The 25740-nt window shown below is 35.6% G+C and overlaps 1 protein-coding gene across 6 annotated transcripts in view; it reads right to left on the bottom strand.

The window, feature by feature from the left end:
• The window catches only part of PPP1R1C (protein phosphatase 1 regulatory inhibitor subunit 1C), a 174787-nt gene that overhangs the window by 61748 nt on the left and 87299 nt on the right, over positions 1 to 25740 (bottom strand). For 5 of the 6 annotated variants that reach the window (XR_008659594.2, XM_055289933.2, XM_063645624.1 and 2 more), the window contains 2 exons: positions 10726 to 10763; positions 8408 to 8468 (listed from right to left, as the gene is read on the bottom strand). Coding sequence is in view for 4 of the 6 variants with exons in the window: in XM_055289933.2 (XP_055145908.1) it covers positions 8408 to 8468; positions 10726 to 10763 (99 nt within the window). In the remaining 2 variants the exon portion in view is untranslated. Of the gene's footprint in view, positions 1 to 8396; positions 8469 to 10725; positions 10764 to 25740 lie in introns of all 6 variants that reach the window. The other variant, XR_010122379.1, reaches the window with a different exon arrangement.

Below are 25740 nucleotides of genomic sequence, written 5' to 3'. Positions count from 1 at the left end.
GAAATTTTAAATTGGAATCAAATGAACAAGGACTTCAAATGCTTTGGAAAGTGATATTATCTACATAGTCCTATTAATGAGACCTATTTCATCTTTGCATGGCAGCAAAGTTCTTTGTGATGGTCCATGCAGAATTTAACTGTCCACATTACAGCATCATCTTAAATGCTTCACAAGTGTGCATGAGCAGGAGGAATGATCATGGTATGAGCCATGTATTCCACTTTTCCATGACCTAGTCCATTTTACTCTCCAGACTTATGTGTAAATATGACTGTCCCTTCTGTGATCTGAAAGTGGCCTTGCCCTCCTGTCCAGTAAGCCTATGGCGAGTCTCCTCCCATCCCCAGATGTCTTTGTCTAAATCCCTATTAAAGGACTTACCATGCTATGCTTTATCCACCTGTATGTTGCTTCCTCCAGACTGGTCTCCCACAGGGCCAGGGCTCTGCTTTTCACCTCTGCATCCACACCACTTTAATACAGCATTCCACACATGGCAAAGGCTCATATGTGATTGTGGCAGTGTGTTATTAGTACTTACACAATTGAATGTTGCTATTTGCTTATTTGGGAAATATTTAAAGAAACTGATTCTTGATTCAGTTATTCAAACCCAATGCAAAAGTTTATCTTTTTCCCTGCTTCTCAAATAGAAAGCAATTTTATTGCTTCAAAGAGAATAAAATACCTAGGAATCCAACTTACAAGGGATGTGAAGGACCTCTTCAAGGAGAACTACAAACCACTGCTCAATGAAATAAAAGAGGATACAAACAAATGGCAGAACATTCCATGCTCATGGGTAGGAAGAGTCAATATTGTGAAAATGGCCATACTGCCCAAGGTAATTTATAGATTCAATGCCATCCCCATCAAGCTACCAATGACTTTCTTCACAGAATTGGAAAAAACTACTTTAAAGTTCATACGAAACCAAAAAAGAGCCCGCATCGCCAAGTCAATCCTAGGCCAAAAGAACAAAGCTGGAGGCATCACGCTACCTGACTTCAAACTATACTACAAGGCTACAGTAACCAAAACAGCATGGTACTGGTACCAAAACAGAGATATAGATCAATGGAACAGAACAGAGCCCTCAGAAATAATGCTACATATCTACAACCATCTGATCTTTGACAAACCTGACTAAAACAAGCAATGGGGAAAGGATTCTCTATTTAATAAATGGTGCTGGGAAAACTGGCTAGCCATAAGTAGAAAGCTGAAATTGGATCCCTTCCTTACACCTTATACAAAAATTAATTCAAGATGGATTAAAGACTTACATGTTAGACCTAAAACCAAAAAACCCTAGAAGAAAACCTAGCCAATACCATTCAGGACATAGGCATGGGCAAGGACTTCATGTCTAAAACACCAAAAGCAATGGCAACAAAAGCCAAAATTGACAAATGGGATCTCATTAAACTAAAGAGCTTCTGCACAGCAAAAGAAACTACCATCAGAGTGAACAGGCAACCTACAGAGTGGGAGAAAATTTTCGCAACCTACTCATCTGACAAAGGACTAATATCCAGAATCTACAGTGAACTCAAACAAATCTACAAGAAAAAAACAAACAACCCCATCAAAAAGTGGGCGAAGGACATGAACAGACACTTCTCAAAAGAAGACATTTATGCAGCCAAAAAACACATGAAAAAATGCTCATCATCACTGGCCATCAGAGAAATGCAAATCAAAACCACAATGAGATACCATCTCACACAAGTTAGAATGGCCATCATTAAAAAGTCAGGAAACAACAGGTGCTGGAGAGGATGTGGAGAAATAGGAACACTTTTACACTGTTGGTGGGACTGTAAACTAGTTCAACCATTGTGGAAGTCAGTGTGGCGATTCCTCAGGGATCTAGAACTAGAAATACCATTTGACCCAGCCATCCCATTACAGGGTATATACCCAAAGGACTATAAATCATGCTGCTATAAAGACACATGCACACGTATGTTTATTGAGGCACTATTCACAATAGCATAGACTTGGAACCAACCCAAATGTCCAACAATGATAGAATGGATTAAGAAAATGTGGCACACATACACCATGGAATACTATGCAGCCATGAAAAATGATGAATTCATGTCCTTTGTAGGGACATGGATGAAACTGGAAACCATCATTCTCAGCAAACCATCGCAAGGACAAAAAACCAAACACTGCATGTTCTCACTCATAGGTGGGAACTGAACAATGAGAACACATGGACACAGGAAGGGGAACATCACACACCAGGGCCTGTTGTGGGGTGGGGGGAGGGGGAAAGGATAGCATTAGGAGATATACCTAATGCTAAATAGTTAATGGGTGCAGCCCACCAACATGGCACATGTATACATATGTAACAAACCTGCACATGGTGCACATGTACCCTAAAACTTAAAGTATAATAATAATAAAATTAAAAAAAGAAAGCAATTTTAAAAGCTGTTATGTTATTTATACAGAGAAATATAAATTTAAAAGATTAATTAATTTTAAAATAGGTAAATATATATATATAGACAAATGAATGGAACCATATTGACAAATGGTGCTCTTCTTTTCAAATGTTTAAGTGGCATCACATGAGATTAATTAAGTTACTGGACTCTATTTTAAATTTGCAATTCAATTGGATTTATCTCAAGATCTTTTAGACTTTTAACCTAATAATCCATGACAAAGTCATAAAAGATGAAGTTCACTCATACTTGCTGGTATTTTCCTCTTCCTTCATTCTCTCTCAATGTTGACCTCCAAAAAAAAAAAGACATCTTAGTGACTTGCAAGAAAGGTACATTCTCAAATTGCTTTTCCAACCTGACTCCACCCTCCACTTCCAAAGATGTGAGGAAAGATGAGCATAAAACTCAGTGGAAGAAATTAAAGAGAAGCAAAGGAAGTGGGTCTGGAAATAGGAGCACACTTGGGTTTAAAAAAAAAAAAGAAAGCAAGACTTGTATATATTTAGAATGTTCCTTGTTATCTAGAAATCTGTCAAAACGTTTCTTGAGCTGCATAAATAAGCCCCACCCTACACAGTAAACAAACTGAGCCAGCACAAACAAAAAAGTCAAGATTTAGAAAGGCAAATGAGATGAATACCTGAAGAACACCCACAGAGGGACAGGAGTGTTTATAAAAGGAATGTAGTGTGGTGGAGATGGCCTGATGAGAAGCTAAGAGATCTTGCTGCCTTCTCTTCCTGCCTTCAATTTTCAATGTGCGACGGGTAATGAGAACAGGATATTACAGCTGGTCTATTCCTTTTAAGAGTTTTTTTGAGTCATAATTATAAGGAGGTTTGAAATCAGGAAGAGTGAACTGGTCACATTCCAATACAGTCATGGCTAATTTACCTATGTTGCCTAAGTGTAGGCTGCGTTTATATGGTGTGATGATTTCCTTCTCATCCCTCTGGCAAGAAATATTTATTGCATAATCTGCTATAGCCCCCCCCAAATTCAACATCAGCTATCATTTTGTTTTTCAGCTTTTTTGAACTGCAAGGCTTATTAATTTAAACATCAGTATCTCTTACAGGAATGTTATAATAGTCGGAAAATAAGGGACATGATGTCTGAGGACTGGAGCTAGGTGAAATGAGAGAAAAGCCACATTTGTTTAAAAGAAAGCAAAATGTTGAAGATAAACTTCACACACCTACCTGAGGCTTGGTGCTAAATAAAATACAAGCATGGTAATCCATATGGATTTTCTATCTAGGCATCTTAAACCTGACTTTTCAAGTCTCATTGGGATGAAAACAAAGCTGTTTTATTCTCCCGGAAGTCCTTTCACCTCTCCTCTGTCTCACTCAAAATCATTCCTTCATGCTGCAGGGTGAAGCAGAAATGGAGGAGGAGTATTCGCCACTCTCAATTCAGGGCTCAAATAATTATTCAAAATAGTTCCATATATTGTGTGCCTGATCTAAGCATTTTCTTTACACATTTTGTTTCATTCAGTCCCTACAGCAATCGTATGCGGTAAACAACACTTTCATTTTCCCCATGAGAGAAGTGAGACAGGCTAATCCTGTGAAAGTTGCAGATACTAGGATGAAATCACTTTTTTGTCAGGCCCAAACACACCAAAGCAAAAAGCCAAAAGGAGGAGTTCATGCTTGTATGGCTGAGATAAAGACTGTCTCAAGGACTTGCTAAAATAACCTCCCAAGAAATTCTTTCTTTAGGACTACTGCAATTCAGATAAGATGTTCTCAAAAGAATACCGGTTCAGTAATGGCATCTGCAGCCATTACTGGACAGGTATGTCCAGCAATGTAATTAAATTGCCATTTAATTATATTGGCAATTAACTGATGCCAAATCTGGCTCTGAATGTCTGAAACTAATAAACTCTGTCTCCAAGCAGCTTACATGAACTTCCCCCTGTGCCAATAAAACTTTCCTTTACCCTTCCCACTGCAGATGCATATGTGGCTTGCCTTAACTGTGCGTCTTGGGTCATAATCTTCATTTCTACTTCCCAAATACATCCAGCATATATGAATATATTTTTCTTTGTTGTTGTTTTCTGGGGTGAACAACCCATTGATTTTCTGAAGGTTGCACAGCTAATAAGTGGTGGCATTGAGGTTGGAACTGTGATGGCTTGTCCACCAAAGTCCATGTCTTTTCATATTGAATTCCAGGAAATCACCATGATCAGCTGTTTTCCCCGACTGGAAGATCATGTTTCAGTTGGTGATCTGAAGTACGTCTTATTCTTGCCATTCTTGCCACTTTCATCTTCCACGCTCCAAAATCCATGTTAGCCTTCTTATTGGTCCAGGTTGATTTGCTCTCTGATTTATTCTGTATTTGTATTTATTTCTTTATTATGAGAAGAGGTTGAAAAAAAATTAAGATCATAGCCATCTTTGGAGAAAAAAAAAGCTTCAGTGTTAAAATGCTGTAAGCATTCAAAGGTATTTTTGACATATCAGAAGTCTGTTTGACTTAGAAGAAAAATATCTAGACACTGAAGTCTTTACGAGAAATTATGAAGAATGGGAGGAAAAAGATGTTTTACAGAAATAAATGAAAAATCTGACTGGCTATGCATTAAGAATGGTAATGAAATACTAATAGGCCCTGCTCTACAAAGTCATTTTTAAGTCAGCTGCTTTGATTAATGTTCACATTTCCATTGAAATCAATAGCACTTACTTTGCTTTCTTCAGTAGAAGGCATTTGCATTCTAGTAAAACACACACACACACACACACACACACACACACACACACACACACACACAATGGGGATAGATATGAGTCAGCCATTTCCTGTCCTAACATTCAAATCCACTTTTCTGAAAACATGATTCAAGCAGTCCAACAATAATTCAATTGGCTGTTCTGTAAATTACAGTGCTGACCACCATATAAACACCAGAGAAGTATACATGGGTAGTAGTCATCAGCTGTCAGTTTTCTGATAATCTGAACTTTCTCTGTATAATCATGAAACACGATATTACACAAGATAATGAAAAAGTCTGTTTTCTATGCAAACTTCAACTTCTGTCATTTTTATGCACTATATATCATAAATTTATGACTCATGGTTAGCACAAGGTATCTGAAATACAACAATTTATCTAATAAGAGTGCTGATGATAACCTCTGATGAAGGGATAGAACCCTGATATAATAAGTCTATTTGATAAATGGTTAAATGGTGGTGACAAGGGGATCAATGTGAATTAGAGGGGGATATATGGGCTGCTGCAGGGCTCTCTTTTGGCTGTGTTTTGTTTCATACATTTGTTATGGATCAGACAAAAATAGCAAAATAGGTTTATCTTATCTATGATGACACACAATTGAGATAGCTGAAAATAGAATGAATAATAGAGTCAGGATACAAAATATAACATGCCGATGTAACAATCTGTCTCCAACATAGGCAATTCAATTGGGATGACAGTATTGTATTAGTTTCTGATATAAACAAATTTAAGACATCAGTATGGGGAATACATGGTGAATAATATGGAAAGCTGTACCTGTAAAATACTTTGACATTTTGATTTTATATCAGCTCACTATTTGCCAACAATGTGTAATGCTGCCACAAAAAGCTGATAAGATTTTGGGTTGCATTAATAGAATTAAAGTATCTGGGTCGAAGGAGGTTTCAGGCATAATTGAAGTCTCCACAAGTTTCTGATCAGAATACATCTTAACCATTAGGTTCATTTTGAATGATGGACTTCTAGAATGATATAGGCAAAGTGGAGCTTTTTATAAGATCAAGAATGAAGGCAAAATAACTAAATAACAGGTATAACTGACATCAAGATATTTCAACCTGGAAAAAAGAAAATTTAGCATGAGACAAAGACCTAATAGATATTTTGAAATATTTAGATACCTGTCCTTTAAAAATTCACAAATGACAACAAGATGTAGAACAAGGATCTGTGAGAACAAATTTTTTTTTTCTTTTTAGAATTTTTTTTAGAGACTGGGTCTCACTATGTTGCCCAGGCTGGCATGCAGTGGCTATTCACAGGCATGATTATAGTGCCCAATAGCCTCCAACTCCTGGGCTCAAGCCATCCTCCTACCTCAGCCTCCCAAGTAGCTGAGACTACAAGCATGTACCATGGTGCCCTCAGCAAATGTTTTTACACTCAATAATTGCATGTTCCATTCAACTGCAATTTGAAGAATTATACATTTCAGAGGAATTGTATCATTAAATTTAAGATCTTAATAATATTTCCTTTGTTCATCTTTTATAATTGAAGCCTCTTAATGTGCTCACAAGGTGCCATATGTTACCATTGCTTCATTTTGTCTTAAAATATTTATTTCTAGCTCTTAGGGACAGGTAAACCAAATAAAATATTTGCATTTAGCTTTCTCTTTTCTTTTATCATAAGCAGGGGACTTCCAAATCATTTCTGATTATAAATGAGAACCTATGTGACTTGTAGTAATATCCTGATATCCTCTTGAAACAATTACTGTGCTTTCTCAAGCCATTAACTTATGACCACAAATGATTATCATTAAATGAGTATCTCGGGGAGTCTTGACAGTATAAGGCTTCATGCAAAAATGTGTAATAGGACTAACTTCTCTAAATGTTAGGATCCCATATTCTTTTGATATTTGAGAACTAAATATAATGAACATCATGGGCCCTTGAGACTTTCAGTTTAAGATTTTCCTTTAAAAATAATACTATTATTCTCTGAGGACATGAGCACAGTATTAATTTATTTAGTTTCAGTGAACCTAAAATACAGCAGAGGAAATCATTAAATGAGTGAACATATATTTTTCCTTGTTGCCCATTCATGCCAAAACTGATGTGTCTTGAAAGTACAAAATCACTTACAATGGGGAAAACATCTTTAAAATGGTTAAACTTATCTTCAGAGAGAGATGCCTAGTAGTCTCAATAATTATCCTGGAATAAACTACAATGCTGATGATTGTATTATGTTCTGCAGTCTTATGAACAAGCAAACATGGTGTTTTATAGCTGCATGAGGAAGGAAGTTTACTGAAAGTAGCTATTAATGTGTCCACTTATATCCCACCTCCCTGAATAGGCCCCAAATCTAGGGCAAATACAGAGTGGGAAATTTCACTCCCAATTTAGCCCTCTCTCCAAACTCCAGAGAAAGCTGCTCAGCTGGCCTCTCATGCAGTTGAAACTGAGCTGGACAAATTGAGCATGATCAACCACTGGGCCCACAGCCCAAGCACCAGACTGGAAAAAACATGAGAGAGTAGACTGGACAGACTTTACCTCAAATTAAGAACATTTCAGTGTGAGAAATAAGAGATGCTTTCCCTGGAACTGATGTTGGTCAAGATACTGATAGGTCTTCTTTTAGCAGTTCCAATTCTGGAGAAAATTTCAGAATCTGAACTAGATTCTTAGTTGTTTCAACAGTAGTTACATGTACAGTGAATAGCTGTTTGATTGAGTTTCTTAGAGCTGCTCCTGACACAAGACAATGAGGCAACACTTCATCCTCAGTCTCCCTGAAATTCAAGTTATTCTGCTTTGCTTTAGCCAAGAGAAAAATGGTAATCATCTGCCAACACTGGCAAGAGTAATTAGGGCTTCTGGAAAAATTTCTTTAAGGAAGTATGCGAATAAGGGTAAAAAATAATCTTTGTCATTATTTTGGAAACTCTGAATTTCTAGACAGAAATTCTGAGATCTCTAGTTATTTCTTTTTCAACCCCATATTTTACTCTTGATGAAACTAAGTTTTAAGTAGATAAGATATCTTACTGAACATCACACTGCTAAGTTGCAGAGCTGAGACTAGATCCAGCTTATCATCAAATGTGTGGTCCTAGAGAACAGACGGCCGACCAGCCATGATTCAGCACTCATGACAACCGGAAACAGTACCTGAACAGTACCTTTTATGGTGGGTGGTGTGTACACACTCTGCTTCCTTTGCTTAGGGGATGCATTCTGTAACTGTGGAGAAAGAGAAAAAAGTAAAAGCCTTAGATTTGGATACAAAGTACAATGCCATCAGACCTGTGAGGGAAATAAATACTGTGCCATGTTATGAAAAGCTTTCTGATTTCTCCCTGTCATGAAATAGAATCTAATTAATGAGAAATTATATGCATGTTAGTGATATCACAGACTTAGGAGATATATGGAGTTGTAGGGTCTACTTAATCATAAGATTCTTCATTCATGGCAGCCTTGAAATCATTTTACTTTCCCACCTAATAACATTAATTTATTTTAAAAAGAAAGAAAAGAGACACCAATCCTTTTCATTTGAGAGAAAAACAGTCTGAGTTCCATGACAAAGTATATTCCAAAAGCTATGTCCAGGGAATAACAGTATCTGTTCGTGGGGTTATTGAGTGATTCAAGAGGGACAATGAGGATCCTTGGAAAGTAATAGCAAACTATAACCCTCTTGAATTGACGTGTTCAACTATTACCTCCATTTACTTGGAATTATAATGTTGAGGTAACATTCTTCATATGTTTAAAAGATAAGTCCTTTCCTAATAAAACTGCTATGTGACATTCTTACCTAAGCATTATTGGATCAGGATAAAGTTATTGAAGAAGAGATTTTGCATTTCAAAATGACAAAAATAACAACTTATTTCAGGGTCAAAATACAGATAAGAATACAGAGCTCTATATAATGGATATACATATTATTCATTTAATAAATTACATGGTCTAACCCCCAATCAGAAAATGCCAAAGACTCTGTTTTAATAGCACGTTGATTTATGTTTTAATGTGGTAAGGGTACGGGTCTTAATCAATGAGTTTTCGCATCTGGAGCAATTATTTTTGCTTTGAAAAGCTCAAGTGTAAATAGTTACAACATACTTTTTAAAGATTGTTCCAGGCTTGCTATGCACATTAGGAAGAACATAATGTACAAAGTTTAAACTAGCAACTGTTTTACAAAGTTGTAAATAGAGCCTGAGGCATCTTTCCTTGTGCCTACTAAAGATTAACTTATGATACCTTACCTCAAAGGTATCATAAAGATGTTATTTATCTGATGCAAAAGCAATCAATTAAAAACTAAACCTTTCAACAAAACAGTTCCAAATCCACATCAGATGAGCAAATAGTATAAGCAAATTTCTCCAGAATAGAGTTTTGTGATACCTACATACTATGCACAGGTGTAGACAGGGTGACTCTACATTAATGTTAAATATGTGGATGATTGACATTTCTGGGGCACTTCTACTGTTTCACTCACATCTGGCTGGTTTTGAGAAGGAATCAGTTTATGGATTTTTAATGTTTACTTCCATACACATATTTAAAGATCAAATAGAAAATTAAATCTACAGAAATTTTTTAATTGTTGTTGTTTAGTAACACAGTGTAAACTTACTAATAAAAACTAATTTATATTTATATAAGAGTTTAGTTTTCAAAGCATTTCTACTTTTACTATCTCACAAAATTTTCAGAAAAGTCTTGTGATATACTATTTGATATTTTGTCCATTCTACATTTTTCTCTTTAAGTATTGCTGTATGCCTACACCTACAATCAAGGGAATTGATTAGGTAACCCTGCACAGCATCCTATTCAATATTTATTTCATTTCTGGGAACTAGTTTATTCACTTTGTGTTTCATATATTCTATATTATATGCTCTCCTAGCCTCTCCTGGTTTCTATTTTCTATACAAACTCCTACACATGTATGTGGAGGGAATAGAGAGTGACAGTGTTCAGACAGCCTGCTGAATTTAAATCTGAGTACATTTCTAGGTGAATCCCTTGGATCTGTTTACTCAGGCTTTGGAGACTTCAGTCCCCCTAGACTGTGGCCTCAGACTTTTGGCTCCACATACCAGAAGACCCTGTAAGAGGTGTCATCCCTCCAACCCCATCTCCTTGCTCTGGGGTTCCAACATTACTTGGCTTAGCCTGTGGTGTGCATATATAATCACTCAATACATTGAAGTTGTCAATACCATATTTTGCCATTAAAAGTGATATTTTATTTTAAAAGTTTTTTCAGGGGTTAGCATTACATAGGTAGAGAATAAGGTAACCGAGAGGCAGAAATTTTAATGACACTATATTACTGTTTATTCAGTCAGAAGGAGCAGTCTAAAGTTTTATTACAGTTGTATCATATTATTTATATCACATCAAATCAAGCAAATTTTTGCATTTTTAATTGATTTGAACACATTTATACAAAATATTTTTAAAAACTTACTTCCTCTTGTGTGTTGGGTACCTTCTTGTCATCTATTTCTGTAAGAGAAGTAGGTATAATGTATTAGGCATGTAATATTCTTTCTTGTAATACATATATTAACATTTTCAACAACACAGATAAAAATGATTTAATAATTGCCTTATACAAAAACTACAACTTACAGCTAGGAAGTAGAGGAGGACAGAGGTGGGTGGTTTCCTTTTGATATAACCTTCTCCCAAAGGTTTGAAAAAGTTATAGAAAAAGCTTTCCTCTTGACATCCCAGATTTCTCACCTTTCAGCAGTTCAGAAAGGGGACCAGGGTAGTGACTCTTGGAACAAAGTTAGGTGTCATCAGCCTCACACTTAAGGTGTCAGGAACCTCCTCTCCTCTGCCACTATCCATTAATGAGAGCCTTTGTCAAATTTCCTCAAGTTTGTCACTACCCAAATCAAATCTCCTTTCCCACTCAGTCCAATCACCATGACTACAAGGAAGGCAGTGCCCTCTCTACATATGTATCTGGAAAGAACTAATTGCTCCATCAAATATTTCTTATGACAGTGCTTGGGTGGCTTCTTATGACTGTGCTGTGTATGAAGGGTTGTGAGGAACGGTGGGGTGGAGGAAGAGGTGCTTACACATGCCACTTCCACAGCAGGATGATGTTCTGGGCTGGGTTTCTTTTTTACCTTGTCACCTACATTGTATGGCATCTGCCTCTTGGCTTCTTGACCTAGTTCCTCTTTCCTGATCCTTATGCTAGGCCCAAGGCTCAAAGACTAACCCCATGATCCAAAAACTGAATGAGAAGTTCATCAAATAATATCTGCTTAAAGACAATGATGTAGATCTGTATTGACATGAACATACATGCTATATAAGTGAAAAATATTTCAAAACTAAATGAATGGTATTTTTATTTAATAAAGGATAGATATATGTAGATAGAGTGATATATATATGCATAGAAGACTACCAATATGTTAACTGTAGTTATCCTGGGGTGATTGAATAACACATTCTGTTTTATCCCTATCTGTACTGCTTTTCTTTTTATGACAAGCATGTATTACTTTTATAATAAAAAAGCAGTGTATATGTATGTATGTGGATATATATCTATACATACACAAATATATACATATATGTAGTAGAATTTCTCTATAAATCCAATCATGCCTGAAGTTGATATTTCATATAGTAAGAGAACAAACTGGCTAAACAGCTAGAATGGGAATAGTACATGGAACCATTGTTTATTCTAATCTGATATCTTGCTTACTAAATGTTAAAAGGTTATGGAAACTTCTGATAAATTGTACTTTCTTTATATAAGGGAGGACAGTTTAGTATGGCAATCACAAGTGTCTGATGCAATAACTAAGTGTGTGGGGCATTTTCAGGCAGCTATGAATATACTAAATTGAACAATCCTGTCTATCAATGCGCACTATTTTTTTGCTACCATATTATTATTAAATATCAAATATGATCCACTGTAACAATGTACTGTGATCCATTGGATGATTAAATGCCAGTGGGGTTCCTTAATATTTTGCTTTTGATTAGGAGTTTACAAAATCCAAACCAGGACCTATAACTGTATGTTTTAGAAACACAATGGGATCTGATCATTCAGATTTTTACTTTCCCTACTGTCTCACTACAACGCCCACTAAAACAGTGTTTTCCCAAGGCAATTATGAGGGCTTCACTTGTTAAATATTTCAATGAAAAAAGGTTTGTTTTGTTGTTGTTGTTGTTGAGTTCTGCTGATTAAATCAATTATTTATGTCGTGAAGCAAGGATTAAAAAAATTCAGTCTTATATTCTTGTCTTGAAATTGAAAAGTGAAAATTAAATAACTAACTTTTCAGGTCAAATTGACTCAGACAAAAGTACAAGGGAAGCCAATAACAGATCATAGTTTTCTTGAGATTCACTGATTTAAGTAGATTTCTATTTTTCTTAATAGATTGTTACTAAATTGGGGAGGTTAATGTTTTCTGCTTCCCAAGCACCTCATAAAAAGACACATGCATGAACACACACACACACACACACACACACACACACACACACACCATTCTCATCAGCACATGCAATGGGGCAACAGACCACCACAAATATAGTTTCTCTCTAATTTGTACCAAGGAAGTTATAGCCAAAGGAGAAGACTCCCAAAATATATGCAAATCTTGTCAGTCTTTACACAAAAACATCAAAATGTTCTTAATAATGTCTCCTTTTTTTTTTCTCAGGGCCTCAAATTCTGACCCCATTGGCAGTCCCAGAAGTCTTTAGGAAAGTGGATCCCACATGAAACATAAGAATATACCCCTGTCTTCAAATATTGTTTAGCTCTCTCATCAAACCAGAAAAAAAAACACTATTTTGGAGTAGGGTTGAACAAAATCATTGTGTTAGCAGATTATCCATAATCAAAAACTATAAATTTTCTGAAAGAGGCTTTTGTAGCTATTCCAGCCATATCTTGTCTATATTTCTCCATTTCTCAAGGACCACTTAGTCTGAAAGAAGAAATTTCTTGGTTTGGGAGGAAAATGTAAAACTCATCTAAGTTTTAAGAAATATTGTCATCATTAAAGATGAAGACAGAAACAGAAATTTCTGTTTTGAGTATTGATTAGTTAGAATGCTCTTAAGACATTTAAATTCATGAAAGGAACAGGACAAACTGAGAATGCATGTGGATACACATGTGAACTACAAACACCCAGCGTCTCCTTGTCTTTGTCAACGAGATCTCATTCAATTTTGGAAAACTAGTTGTAATAAAAAATTAAGTGCCTACAAAAATGAAGTGTAAGAGCAAATGAAACAAAAAGAACATGGTCAAAAAATAAGGCAAAGTGAACTATAATAGAATGAGAACTATAAAAACTAAGAAATGGGCAGAATGCAGAGACAGAACACTAAGGAAAGCCTCAAGAGCCATGGTTGAGGCTGGCAGCAAAATCTGTCTTGGAGAAAGCACTGTAGAGCATACATAATGTCTAATACTGTTTCTTCCATTTGTCTGTCGTGACCACACTTAAGCCATGTAAAATTCCTGAATCACAGAGTTTTCCTCATGTGTGAAATGGAAAGAGGAAGCATAATAATTCTTACTCTGCCTTCCTCGTTTTCTCATAAGTTTTGAGGAATAAAAAAATGAATAAATGAGAGCACAATTTCCAACTCCTTAAGTACAGACTATAACTTCCTTCCAAAGAGTGCAGTATGGAAAAGGAGCAGGAGGGAATGAGTATCTTTATGGTGGGAAACTTAATTCTGCCAGGTGATCAAGGTCAACACAAGTCATAAATCGTGTTGATCCCTTGCTATGATGCTATGAAGATGGGACTTTATATCAATGATCTTCCTCCTCAAACCCCTTAAGCCCAGTCTAGTCATGAGAAAAACATCAGATAAATCCCAATACAAGGGCATTGTACAAGATTGCTGACCAGTACTCTTCAAAACTGTCAAGGTCATGAAAAACAAGAAAAGTCTGAGAGACTGTCATAGCCAAGAGGAGCCGAAGGACACATGACAATGAAATGTAATGAGGTATCCTAAATGGGATTCTGGAACAGAAAAAAGGGCATTATAAAACTATCTCAATAAACTATAGGTGTCAGTTAATAAAAAAAATATCATTATTAGGTTATTAATTGTAACAAATAGTAATGACTAAGAATATTAAAAATAGGGAAACTATGTGTGAAGAAGGTGCTCCATAGGACTCAATGTGCCCTTTGTTCAATTTTTCTGTAAATCTAAAACTCTTTTAAAAAATTAAGCCCATTAATAAAAACTTGAAAAATAAAAAATCACTAAATACAAATAAAATCACCCTAAGAGTACATTTTTGTTCTTACTGTCAGAATTCTGTGTATATGTTGAAGAGCAACAGAGAGTCATGATTAGAAAGTAGACAATGTAACTAAAAACAAGGTCATGAAAATATCATTTTAAAGTGTTATATAGGGCCAATTAAAGAGGTATAAGGAAGGACAAGAGTGAGCTTACAAAGAGAATATTTCAAAGTTTAGTTGAAGTTGTTGAAAGCTGATGCAAGTAAAAATGTGTTAGAGGAAAAAATGGGGAGTTAAACAATTTTCAAAAAGTCCATAATAATGGGAGTACTTTACCTTGATTTACTTACTGACTGAATGTGGGGAGATAATGGAACAAAGTATAAAATAAAATACCACTAGTATCTGTTTGATTATACATATCCCCTAGCTTGCTGCTTCTGTGCATTTATTCCCCATATCTAGAAAACTCCTGCCCTCATACCGAAAACTACTATCCCTCTGAGTTCTGTTCAAATGGCATTTCCTCTGGGAAATCTTTCCCAATTCATATCTCCCCTATGCTCAATTGGAACTCATCTCTTCCCCAACCAACACCCACAGCACTTCCTTTACTCCTGTCTCATAGAACTTATCACCATATACCCTATATCATGTCCATTAGTGTTTTTATATCCCCAGGCAACCTGTAAAAGAATGAGGATTATCCTCTATGTTTGATTTTTCCACATCTCTGAGCACAATAGCATAGCTGACACACAATAACAACCTGTCAAATAAATTTATCTTAATGCCTATGTTTCATAAAACCAGACCATCTGTTTGCTGCTTCTCTGCATTCCAAATTACAATAGTAGTGCAATTATTTGCTCATAGTAGGTGCTAAATAAATACTTTTAACAATTTTTAAAAAGTTTGCAAACTTTTTAAGGCAGAATCCATTACTTCCATTTTTAAAAATCAATGTGCTAGGTTCAAATGTTACAGACACTCAAATTCTTATAAATATTGCCTAAGTGACTCAAAGGGAATCTTAGAGGAAAAATAAGGATGTATGACTTCCCTCTGTTGGTTTCTAGAGATTGGGAAGATATCTATTTCAAGGACAATATGTATAAGACAAATTAAAAATAAGCGGTAGGCAAGGTCAAATCAGATATATAATTTTACAGAAACTAGCCTTAGACAATAACTAAAACCACGGAAAGGAATGATTTATTCTGGATATTGGCTGCTAAAGAGCACTGACCCATATATAGAATGCTTTGGTAAGAAGAGACTCAATTTCTTAGACTAAACCCCAAAGGTACAGACTTTTGATGAATTTACGTAACAGAGGGTCACTTGAATCTTCATTTTAGGCAGCTATTTTGGAAATGTGAGGGAAAAAGTCAGTTTAGTGGAAATTGGAGGGCTTCCAATAAAAACAGTCTTGTAAGTTCATGCTTTGAAGACTTTTCTGCTCAAAAGCAATAGCAATGGCAGATTAAATACAAAAAGAGATGACTAAAAAGATAAAGCCACAGTCAAAAATTAGTTAAACATCTCCAAGGACCATAAATATAAGAAAAGCAAAATGCAATAAGCAGGTTGGAAACCATGGGGCCTGAAAGTCTTTAGATCCAGAAGTCGACTGAGGCAACTAGAACTTCTAATCTCTCAGCAGAACTGACTTCGTGTGAAAGACAAAGGCCAGACTTGCTGCCTGGAAGTGGAAGCTGGGCTCTCTCGTCTGTGCTGAGAAAGGCACGCATCTGTGTATCTAGCGGGACAAGAGAAAGTGGTCATCTTAGAACAAGCCACCACAAGCTAGGTAAGTGCCTCTGCTTTACTTCTAGTGTCATCATAAAACAGGAGTCCTTGATGTCCCAATTAGGATCTCATTCTAGATGAAAAGTATATAGTATTGAATACAGACTCAAGAACATTAACAAGGAAGAATGAGCATAAAGGAGAGAAAACTCCCATTCACAAGGAGTTGAAAATTAAAATTTCAAAACATAAGAAGAAAAGGAAAATTCTTTTCTGGGAATACTGCTTAAAAAGCAAGTGGAAGATGAATTCTTCCAGGTGAAATGAAAACATCAGAGCAGTTCTAAAATGTCTCTAAAATGCATATATTTTGGACTTACAAAGAGATGAAGAAGAAAGCATAATTTCTCATGAGAAATCATGAAGCCAGAAGGAAGCAGCACAACAGTTTTCAAGTACTGAACAAAATGAACTATCAACTGTAGAATTCGATATTCAGTAAAATCATCCTTTAGGAATGAAAGAGAAATAAAGTTTTTCTTTATCCACCATTAGACAAAGGAAACCAAGAGAATTTGTCACTAGCAGATATACCCTCTCTAGCAGATATACCCTAAATGAATGGCAAAGGAAGTACTCTATAACCAGAAGAAAAAGGATTGAAAAAAGGAGTCTTAGAACAACAGGAAGAAAAGAAGAATAATGAGAAAAGCAAAAATGTGAGTAAATATCATAGATTTTGCTACCTCTCTTGAATTGTCTACATTATGTTTGCCAAGTAGATAAAAAATTATGGTTCTCAACCTATATAGAGGGAATATTTAAGAAAATCATATAAGTAAGAGATGGTAAAGAGACTTAGAGGGAAGCAAAGACACTTAGAGGGAGTTTTTATACTTTACTCTGATAAAAGCTGGCACCAGCAAACTGTGATAAGTATGTATGCATAATAGCACAATTGCTAAAAATCCACACAAAGAGATACACTCAAAAATGTTATACATAAGAATTATAAAAATGTTCAAGTAATCTAGGCAAAGATAAAAAAAATAAAGCAGAAACAAAAAACAAAATGACAACTGGAAAACTAAAATGGTAGATGTAAGTTCTGACTTATCAGTAATTATATTAAATCTAAATGGCACAAATAAACCTATTAAAAAACACACTGGGCCAGGTGTGGTGGCTCATGCCTGTAATCCCGGCACTTTGGGAAGCCAAGGCAGGTGGATCACCTGAGGTCAGGAGTTCCAGACCAGCCTAGCCAGCACGGTGAAATCCTGTATCTACTAAAAATACGAAAATTAGCCAGGTGTGGTGGCACACACCTATAATTCCAGCTACCGAGGAGGCTGAGGCAGGACAGTCACTTGAACCCAGGAGGCAGAGGCTGCAGTGAGCTGAGATGATACCACTGCATTCTAGCCTGGGTGACAGAGCAAAACTCTGTCTCAAAAAGAAAGACGCACACACACACACACACTTTGGCACAGTGGATAAAAATCAAAATAACCTAACTATATACAAGGGCATTATGTTGAGTGAAAAAATAAAAAGCCAATTTCAAAAGGTCACATACTGTGTAATTCAATTCATATAACATTCTTGAATGACATTTTGTTATTCAAGATGGAGAAGAGATTAGTGTTTGCCAGGGATCAAGAATAGTGAGAGGAGGAAGGAGTGAGTATAAATATAAAGTAGTAGCAAGAGGGAGATCTTTGTGGTGATGGAATAATTCTATCTGATTGCCATAGTAGGTATACAAATCTACATAAGTGATAAAATGCCATAAAACTATAAGCACACATTGTACTCATGTCAATTTCATGGTTTTGTTATTGTACTGTAAATGTTATCATTGGAGAAAACTCAGTGAAAGGAACTGGGAACCTCTCCAGGCTATGTTTAAAACTTTCTGTGAATCTTTTATTTCCAAATTAAAAGTTAAAAGAAACAAATTATGACAACAAAAATTCAAGATTGGAAATAATTTAAGAGAAAATTAATAAATCAAAAATGTTACTGAGAAATTTACCCAAATCCAATACCAAAAGATAAAGGTATAAAATACATGAAATAAAGGTAAACAGACGTAAGGAAGAGATTAAGAATCTGGCCGGGGGCGGTGGCTCATGCCTGTAATCCCAGCACTAATCCCAGAGGAAAATATAAAATTAGCCAGGCGTGATGGCAGGCACCTGTAGTCCCAGCTACTCAGGAGGCTGAGGCAGGAGAATCACTTGAACCCGGGAGGCGGAGGTTGTGGTGAGCTGAGATCACACCACTGCACTCCAGCCTAGGCAACAAGAGCAAAACTCTGTCTCAAAAAAATAAATAAATAAAAATCTGCAAAATCATATAAAAGAGCAGATTTAGAATGAGAGGATAAAAGAAATATTAGAAAATGTTTTATAAGTGAAGAGATACATAAATATTATAAATAAAACAGATGCCAAGAAAGTTAATGAAAATAACTCTACGCCCAGACCATAGAAGTAAAAGTTTATAACATCACATTTAAAGAGAAATCTTGAGGGTAACGAGAGCTAGAAAGGACAATTATTAACTGTGGAAAAATCTCACCTGCAATAACAAATGGCAAAGGCAAAGGCATGGAAGTAAACAAAACTATTTTTGTACCTGCTAAGTTGTATTCAAAAAGGACAAAATACAGCCATTTTCAGACAATTGAAAAAGATCAATAGTTACAATGACCTTTATTTTATCAATGAATAAAATCAACTTATATTTATACATTCCAGAGTGTTTAAAAATAACAGATCAACTATTCATTCAAAGTGAATAAAACAAATATTTGTACATTTTATAAACCCTTTAGCTGAAAACATTTTTCACTGCAACCAGATTATACATCTTCAAACAGAATGGAAGATGGAGGAAACTGCAGACAATTGTTTCCAAAGCTAATTTTATCCTACTCTAAGAGCAGGATTGGCTTGTTTTTCTTACTAATATCTTTCTTGAACGGATGAAATTAACAACATAAAAGTCCTTTCTTTTAAAAACATACACTTTCGTTTTGTTTACTAAGCCTGTTTTTCTTGGTTCCAAAATAACTTCAATTTCCTCCTTATTTTGAATTTTTGGTGAGTATCGAGAAAGAGAAAATTTCTTTTTAAAAGGGAAACATGTTACTACATTTTGTTTAGAATTCAAACATATGGTTTTTTTTTCTTGGCTCACTCATTTGGGAGCTATTCTAATGAGCTGACAGGAAGTCAGTCTATTTTAGTCATCTGTCGATAAATTATGATTTTATTTTACTAAAAATATTGGAACATGTTAATAAAAATTGTATGTTTTGTGATTTCAATTAATTTTACAACAAAGGGTTAAAACACAAATACTAATCCTGAGATTAAGTGGATAATATCTTTTTCTTAATTTACAACAGGGCAGGTTGAGCAGCGAAGTGGCAGCCTGCTGTGTTGCGGCGATGGCCTCACTTGTGTCATATTAATGTGAGATACATAAGCAGGTGAGTGTCAGAGGAGAAAGTAGGATTGTGGGCAATCCTAAACCAGTTAGTTAGGTAGAATTCACTGAAATCGAATTAAATTTCACAAAACTACCATCGCTGTATGGGATGATATGACACACAAAAGAAATAAACTTGATTATTTCACTTATCAAGGCATTCCTTTGGCATTGTCTAAAAATAACTGTTAGCTGATAGAGCCAAGCATGTCTGCTCTAATAGGAGAAAGGAAATTGAGATTTCCCAATATTCTTTTCTTTCCATGACAGAGACTAGATTTGTGTTCAGTTATACGTGTTTTTCTCACCATTTAATTGACACTTTTTTAATGTGATGATTTACTTTTATTCCATCCCTTAAAACTAATCCTAGGAAAGAGGTTAGAGAAATTTCCTGAATTACCTGGAGCAACAAAGAAAAACTAAAAGCTAAGTTTTTATTTATACTGCTAGCATTTTTGTTAGATACAGTGGTATTTGATACCTTTTAACTTCTATCAAATTTATTATTTAAAAATCATCAATCTACAATTGATGCTTAATAATTTTGTCAAAAATATTCAGTATTAATCATTGTATTATCATGTTTTTTTTTTTTTTGAGACAGAGTCTCACTGTGTCGCCCAGGCTGGAGTGCAACGGCGCCCTCTCAGTGGCTCACTGCAACCTCTGCCTCCTGGTTCAAGCAATTCTCCTGCCTCAGCCTCCTGAGTAGCTGGGATTACAGATGTGTGCCAGTATTATCACAATTTAAAAAAGGGTTTTGTAAAATATTAACTCTCAATCTCCACTAAATCTAAAACATTTCATATATACTTTAATATCAAAAAACAAATGGTTTAACTGTATTTAAAGAGTGGGAATAAATACAGAGAGGTCATTATGTCAATATCACAATTCACTCTAATGTGCGAGTAAAATTTATGATTAAGAAGTGTTGTCTAATTGTTTTCTAAGGCAGTGGGACTCACCTAGCACAGCTGTGAAAATTCCACATCTTTTCACACTGAAGTTTAAATTGAAAAATAGAGGCCATGTAAGTTTATGAAGTATGGTGATAAAGTTATTTCGTGACTCTTTTTTTTTAAATGTCTATCAACGGAAATACTGTAATTGATGCGGTGGTAATATTTAGCTACCGGAAAAAACCATGGCTAAGCCTTATGAATATTACCACTTCTCCCTGTATAGGCCTGCACTGGAAAAGTCATTCATTAAACTACAGTATTACACCTGTCGTGGTAAGCATTGCTGGAGGCTGATTCTTTACCTCTCCATCTCCTTTAATCTGTAACAAGAGAGTGATTGCTACAATTCCACAGACTTTAAACACTGGTCAGCATTTAAGGTTTTCTTTTATCTTTCAGGAGTCATTAAGAACATATTTTGCACAAAAAACACTATAAGATTGCAGAATAAAAGTCTCAATCATGCATATATTCTTTCCCCACTTCTTTTACTCTTCTGTTGAGTTAGTGCTTAAAACAAATAGTGCACCTTTCTCCATCAATTTCCTCCATGAAATTCAAAGTATTCAGGTGAGGATAGGTTATTTTCACATCCAGCCTGTGTATCTCGCTGGATTATGAGAGGCTCCGCTGCTGCTGTCGTTTTGTTTTTGTCTGAAAGCAGGATGTGTTTGATTCTCTTCTTTTTAAAGTTACTCAAGAGAAAATGTTGACTGCTGTAATAAAAATCTGGATGAAATTGTAGTTCAATGTGTTCTGAGACTCATACTCTAGGAAATGTATGCAGAGCACACTGAGATTAATAAATGAAGTGGAAAAATCTTCTGTATTAAAATGTTTTTCTTTTGAAATTTCCTGTCAGTTTTGCATGTGTTTTGTACTCTGCTTTTTGACAAAGTTTAAGTATTGGCTTGTGGATGACAGGTGAACAGATATATTACTGTTTAATTTGGCTAGGATCTGGAAGAATCAAATAAATAGACAAGGCTGTGAGATCAATGGATGACTTATTGCTAGAGTGTGACACTATGATCAGAGAACCAGGTAAGGCTGGCATCTGAGCAGGCAGTCCTGATACGCTGTTCAGAATTAACACATGAACAGAATACACAAGTAGAGGCTTGGAGGGTGGAGAGTGGGCTGCAGAGACAGCACTTTTGTATCCAAAAGACCAAACTGAAATAAAGTCAGCAGATGGAGTGGAGTTCTGAGAGATAATTTAGTCCTGAAGACCAAAATTAGGCTTTTTAAAGAACAGTACAAGATAGCAAGGTGGTATAAACAGATGGTGAAGATAAACTTCTATGAAATCAAGCATTAGCATCAGAGACACAGCCACTGAGAGCCTGGCTGTGAGAGGAGGATAGTTACTAGAAAACTGAGTAGAAACTATAGCGGATATTCTATATAAAACTAGGAAAGTAAACAAACAAAAAACTTGCCTTGACATTAAATTTTGGAGTTTTGCTTGAAGTAGTATGGATCGGTTTACAGCAGGCCGATGATATTGCTTAACAGAACTATAAAAATAGGATAAGTTATAAAAGACAGCAAGACCTGATGAAGCAAAGAAAACTACAGAGAGCAGAGACATTCGGAGCTAGAGGCTCACTATTCAAATTTGGCCTCTGGCAGAGCCCCACTACAGGAGAGCGGAAAATCCACAAGATATTTTGGCAATTGTGTAATACTAGAGTGATAAAATTGAAGACTTCAGGGAATTAAAACATGCAATTTGTCTCTGCCTTAAGACATTTGAGAGTTTCTGAAGCGTTACTGGGTAAGTGAATAAATAATATGGAAATCTCTTGAAAACAGAATGTAAATTTAAAAAATACAAAGACTGAAGACTATTAGTTGAAAGGCCTAGAAAAGATACAAATCAGAGGTAAACTGAATCGTATTAAAACGAAAATGGGGACTTTCCTAGCACAATTGATTATTGGAATACATGATCAGTTTCCTATTCTGCCCCACAGAGGAAAAGGTAAACCCCTGCATGTTTTGGAGCCTGAAAGAATGCTTAGCGTATCTTTTAGTTTGATGTTCCACCCCTCTGTGTAATAAGTTGAATAGTATCCCAGTTTGCAGCCAAGGGATTATATTCAGCCAAGGCTGCAAACTGGGACACTATTCAAAACCTTAGTATATTTTCATTAGCTTTTGTTTATAATCTTTTCCTGCACTATTTTGTGTGAAAAAAATAATTCTGTAGAGAAGTAGCAACAGAGAAAAACAATTTATGTTCCTCTTTTTGAGGTGCCCTAGAGAGATTTTTTGTTTGTTGTTGTTGTTTTTTTTTTTTTCTTTTTTTTTTTTGAGATAGAGTCTCATACTGTTACTCAGCCTGGAGTGCAGTGGTGGCATGATCTTGGCTTACGGCAACCTCCGCTTCCCAGGCTCAAGTGATTCTCCTGCCTCTGCTTCCTGAGTAGCTGGGACTACAGGCGCCTGCCACTACATCCAGCTCACTTTTGTATTAGTAGAGACGGGGTTTCACCATGTTGGCCAGACTGGTCTCAAACTCATGACCTCAGGTGATCTGCCTGCCTCAGCCTCCTAAAGTTCTGGGATTACAGGCGTGAGCCTCCACACCCGGCCTGCTCAGAGATTTAATCATAAGGACATCGGTGCTATCTTTGACAGTCCCTGAAGGAATTTACCATCAGATCTCTGAAAACAACAGTGAAATCTCAATTATCACATTTCAGCAGATTCTCCATTTTTGTATCCAACATGTTTCCCATCCAACTACTCACCAGACCCAATGCTGCTTAGCTTCCAAGATCAAATGAGATGGGGCACTTTCAGGGTGGTAGGGCAGTAGACTGTATCTAACATGTTGGAAGGTAGAATCTATTTCTTTACAGTGACCTTTGGATTACAACTATTGACTAGGTCCTCTACAGTTGAACAATATAAGGAGGGGACAAAAACAAAAATTCCATAGAAGGCTTTATATCTACTAATTCAAAACAATCATTGACCAATGAGCCTTCAGAATTGAATGGAAATAAATCAAAGAGAAATGAAAGAAATTGTTATGCACAGCTCAATTTCATTTTGCATGTGTATTTGCCATTTCCTTGTGTTATTAGCATTCTAGCATAAAATCAATCTGTTCAAAGTGCCAGAGAAATCTATCATGTATTTTTTACCTATAGCAGAGGATTAGAATTATAATTTTTTTTATTAGGGCTAAATGTAGTAGGGCTATGAAAAATCTCCTAAGCCAGCTATAGTGAAGCCTGTCTTCCTGACTTACTAAACTCTCCCCCTTTCCAAAGTGAGCTCTGTTTATAAGCCCTTTGCTGGGCTCTGTTGAAGGCCTATCATTTGGGGCTTCAGGTTAAGCCACTAGGCAGTGGTTTCAGTTGTGTTTTTCTTTGAGTTCTTAGAGTTAGTCAAAACTGGGGCCCAGACTGAAACCACCAGAATAATAAAGTTATATGTACTGGAAATGGGAATGTGGGGAAAAGAAGAAAATGCTAAGAATAGTTTTACCCTGTTGTACGAAGATTCACACAGCTGTATTTTTCTTTCAATATTATTTATAGCTTTCCATTTTAAATGATGAAAGTGGGAGCATAACCTCATTACTTAATAGATTTTTATCTCTCTGAACCCCCTAAAATGGCTAATTTTAGGGGATGCCAATAAGAACCTGGTATAAGATATTCTCTGTGGAAATAGTGGTGGAAATGACAAAGAAAACAGAAGATGGATTATGTTGATTTATTCAAAAAGAACTCTCAACCAGTAATTGTCTCGTGATTCAGGTTGGAAATCTTCCAAACTACCTTTCTGCTTATATTTCATAATTTCTGCTGCTACTTCCAAGCACAGTAAAAGAAGAGCAGAAAAAGCAGAGTATTTGAAACCTCAAGAGTCTGCTTTTCATTAGTATTCTCAATTTTTATGAACTTAGTTTCTCTTATAAGACATATTTTATCCTACCACACAACCATTTTATATGAGAGCCAAAGAACTATTGAATCATCTTATCAGTTGTGATTTTCAATCACTGGTACATTTTTTTCTGCCCTCTTGGAGTTTGAATTTGCCACATTTGCTCCGGAAAAATAAGTTGATTCATTTAATGGATGGGTTTTCTTTGGGGATAACATCAGTTTAAACAGCAATATTCCAGTAATTCTAGTTGTTTTAAAAAAATGTATCTTCTTTTGAGTAGAGAACTGATTGTAAACATACTTTTAACATAACTTTTACAGATTAGAAATAATTATTAGATGTTTTAGGCAATGTTGGAAAACTAATGAAGTAATTATTCAATGTGCATTTAATCCTTTCCCAATAATATATTTTTATGTCATTTTGATCTATAGATTCCTTTAAATAGGATTTGAATAATTCAGGTATTAGTCATTTTAAAACACTAATATTTCATTTTTCTACCTAAGATATCACAAAAGTATTCTCATCAGAGTCCCCAGATAAAGTCTTATGGTCAATTTATTTACAAGTAAAAGTAGGGGAAATAATTGAGGTGAGCATGAGAAAATTATTCAAAGGTTAACAATTTGAATGATGATGACAGGAAATTTTGAGAGCATTCACTTTAAAGATGGTTCTGAGAGGCACTGGAATAATTAGCTGCTTACCACTATTTGAAATATTTAGTTCTCTTTTTACTTCACAGAAATGTTTTCTTTTTTTTTTTTCACATAGGTCGCTAACATTGACAGTGACTTACTAAATCTGCTTTGTAACTTGCATTAGTCAGCCAGAGCACATGTAATAGATTTTCATTTCTAGAGAAGATATTGGAATATAAAGGTAAACTTGTAAAATATTTATTTATGTATTGTACATTTAATTACTTGCAATGATTGTCCAACTTAAAATTATTATCAACGTATTTCTGTCTTTTTTTTTTTTTGAGACAGTCTCGCTCTGTCACCAGGCTGGAATGCAGTGGTGCAATCTCCGCTCACTGCAACCTCCACCTCCTGAGTTCAAGTGATT

This window comes from Symphalangus syndactylus, chromosome 8 (assembly GCF_028878055.3).
Source record: "Symphalangus syndactylus isolate Jambi chromosome 8, NHGRI_mSymSyn1-v2.1_pri, whole genome shotgun sequence".
Lineage (NCBI taxonomy): Eukaryota > Metazoa > Chordata > Mammalia > Primates > Hylobatidae > Symphalangus > Symphalangus syndactylus.
The sequence above is the reverse complement of the archived record's forward strand: the minus strand, read 5'-3'. Positions and strand labels throughout refer to the sequence as shown.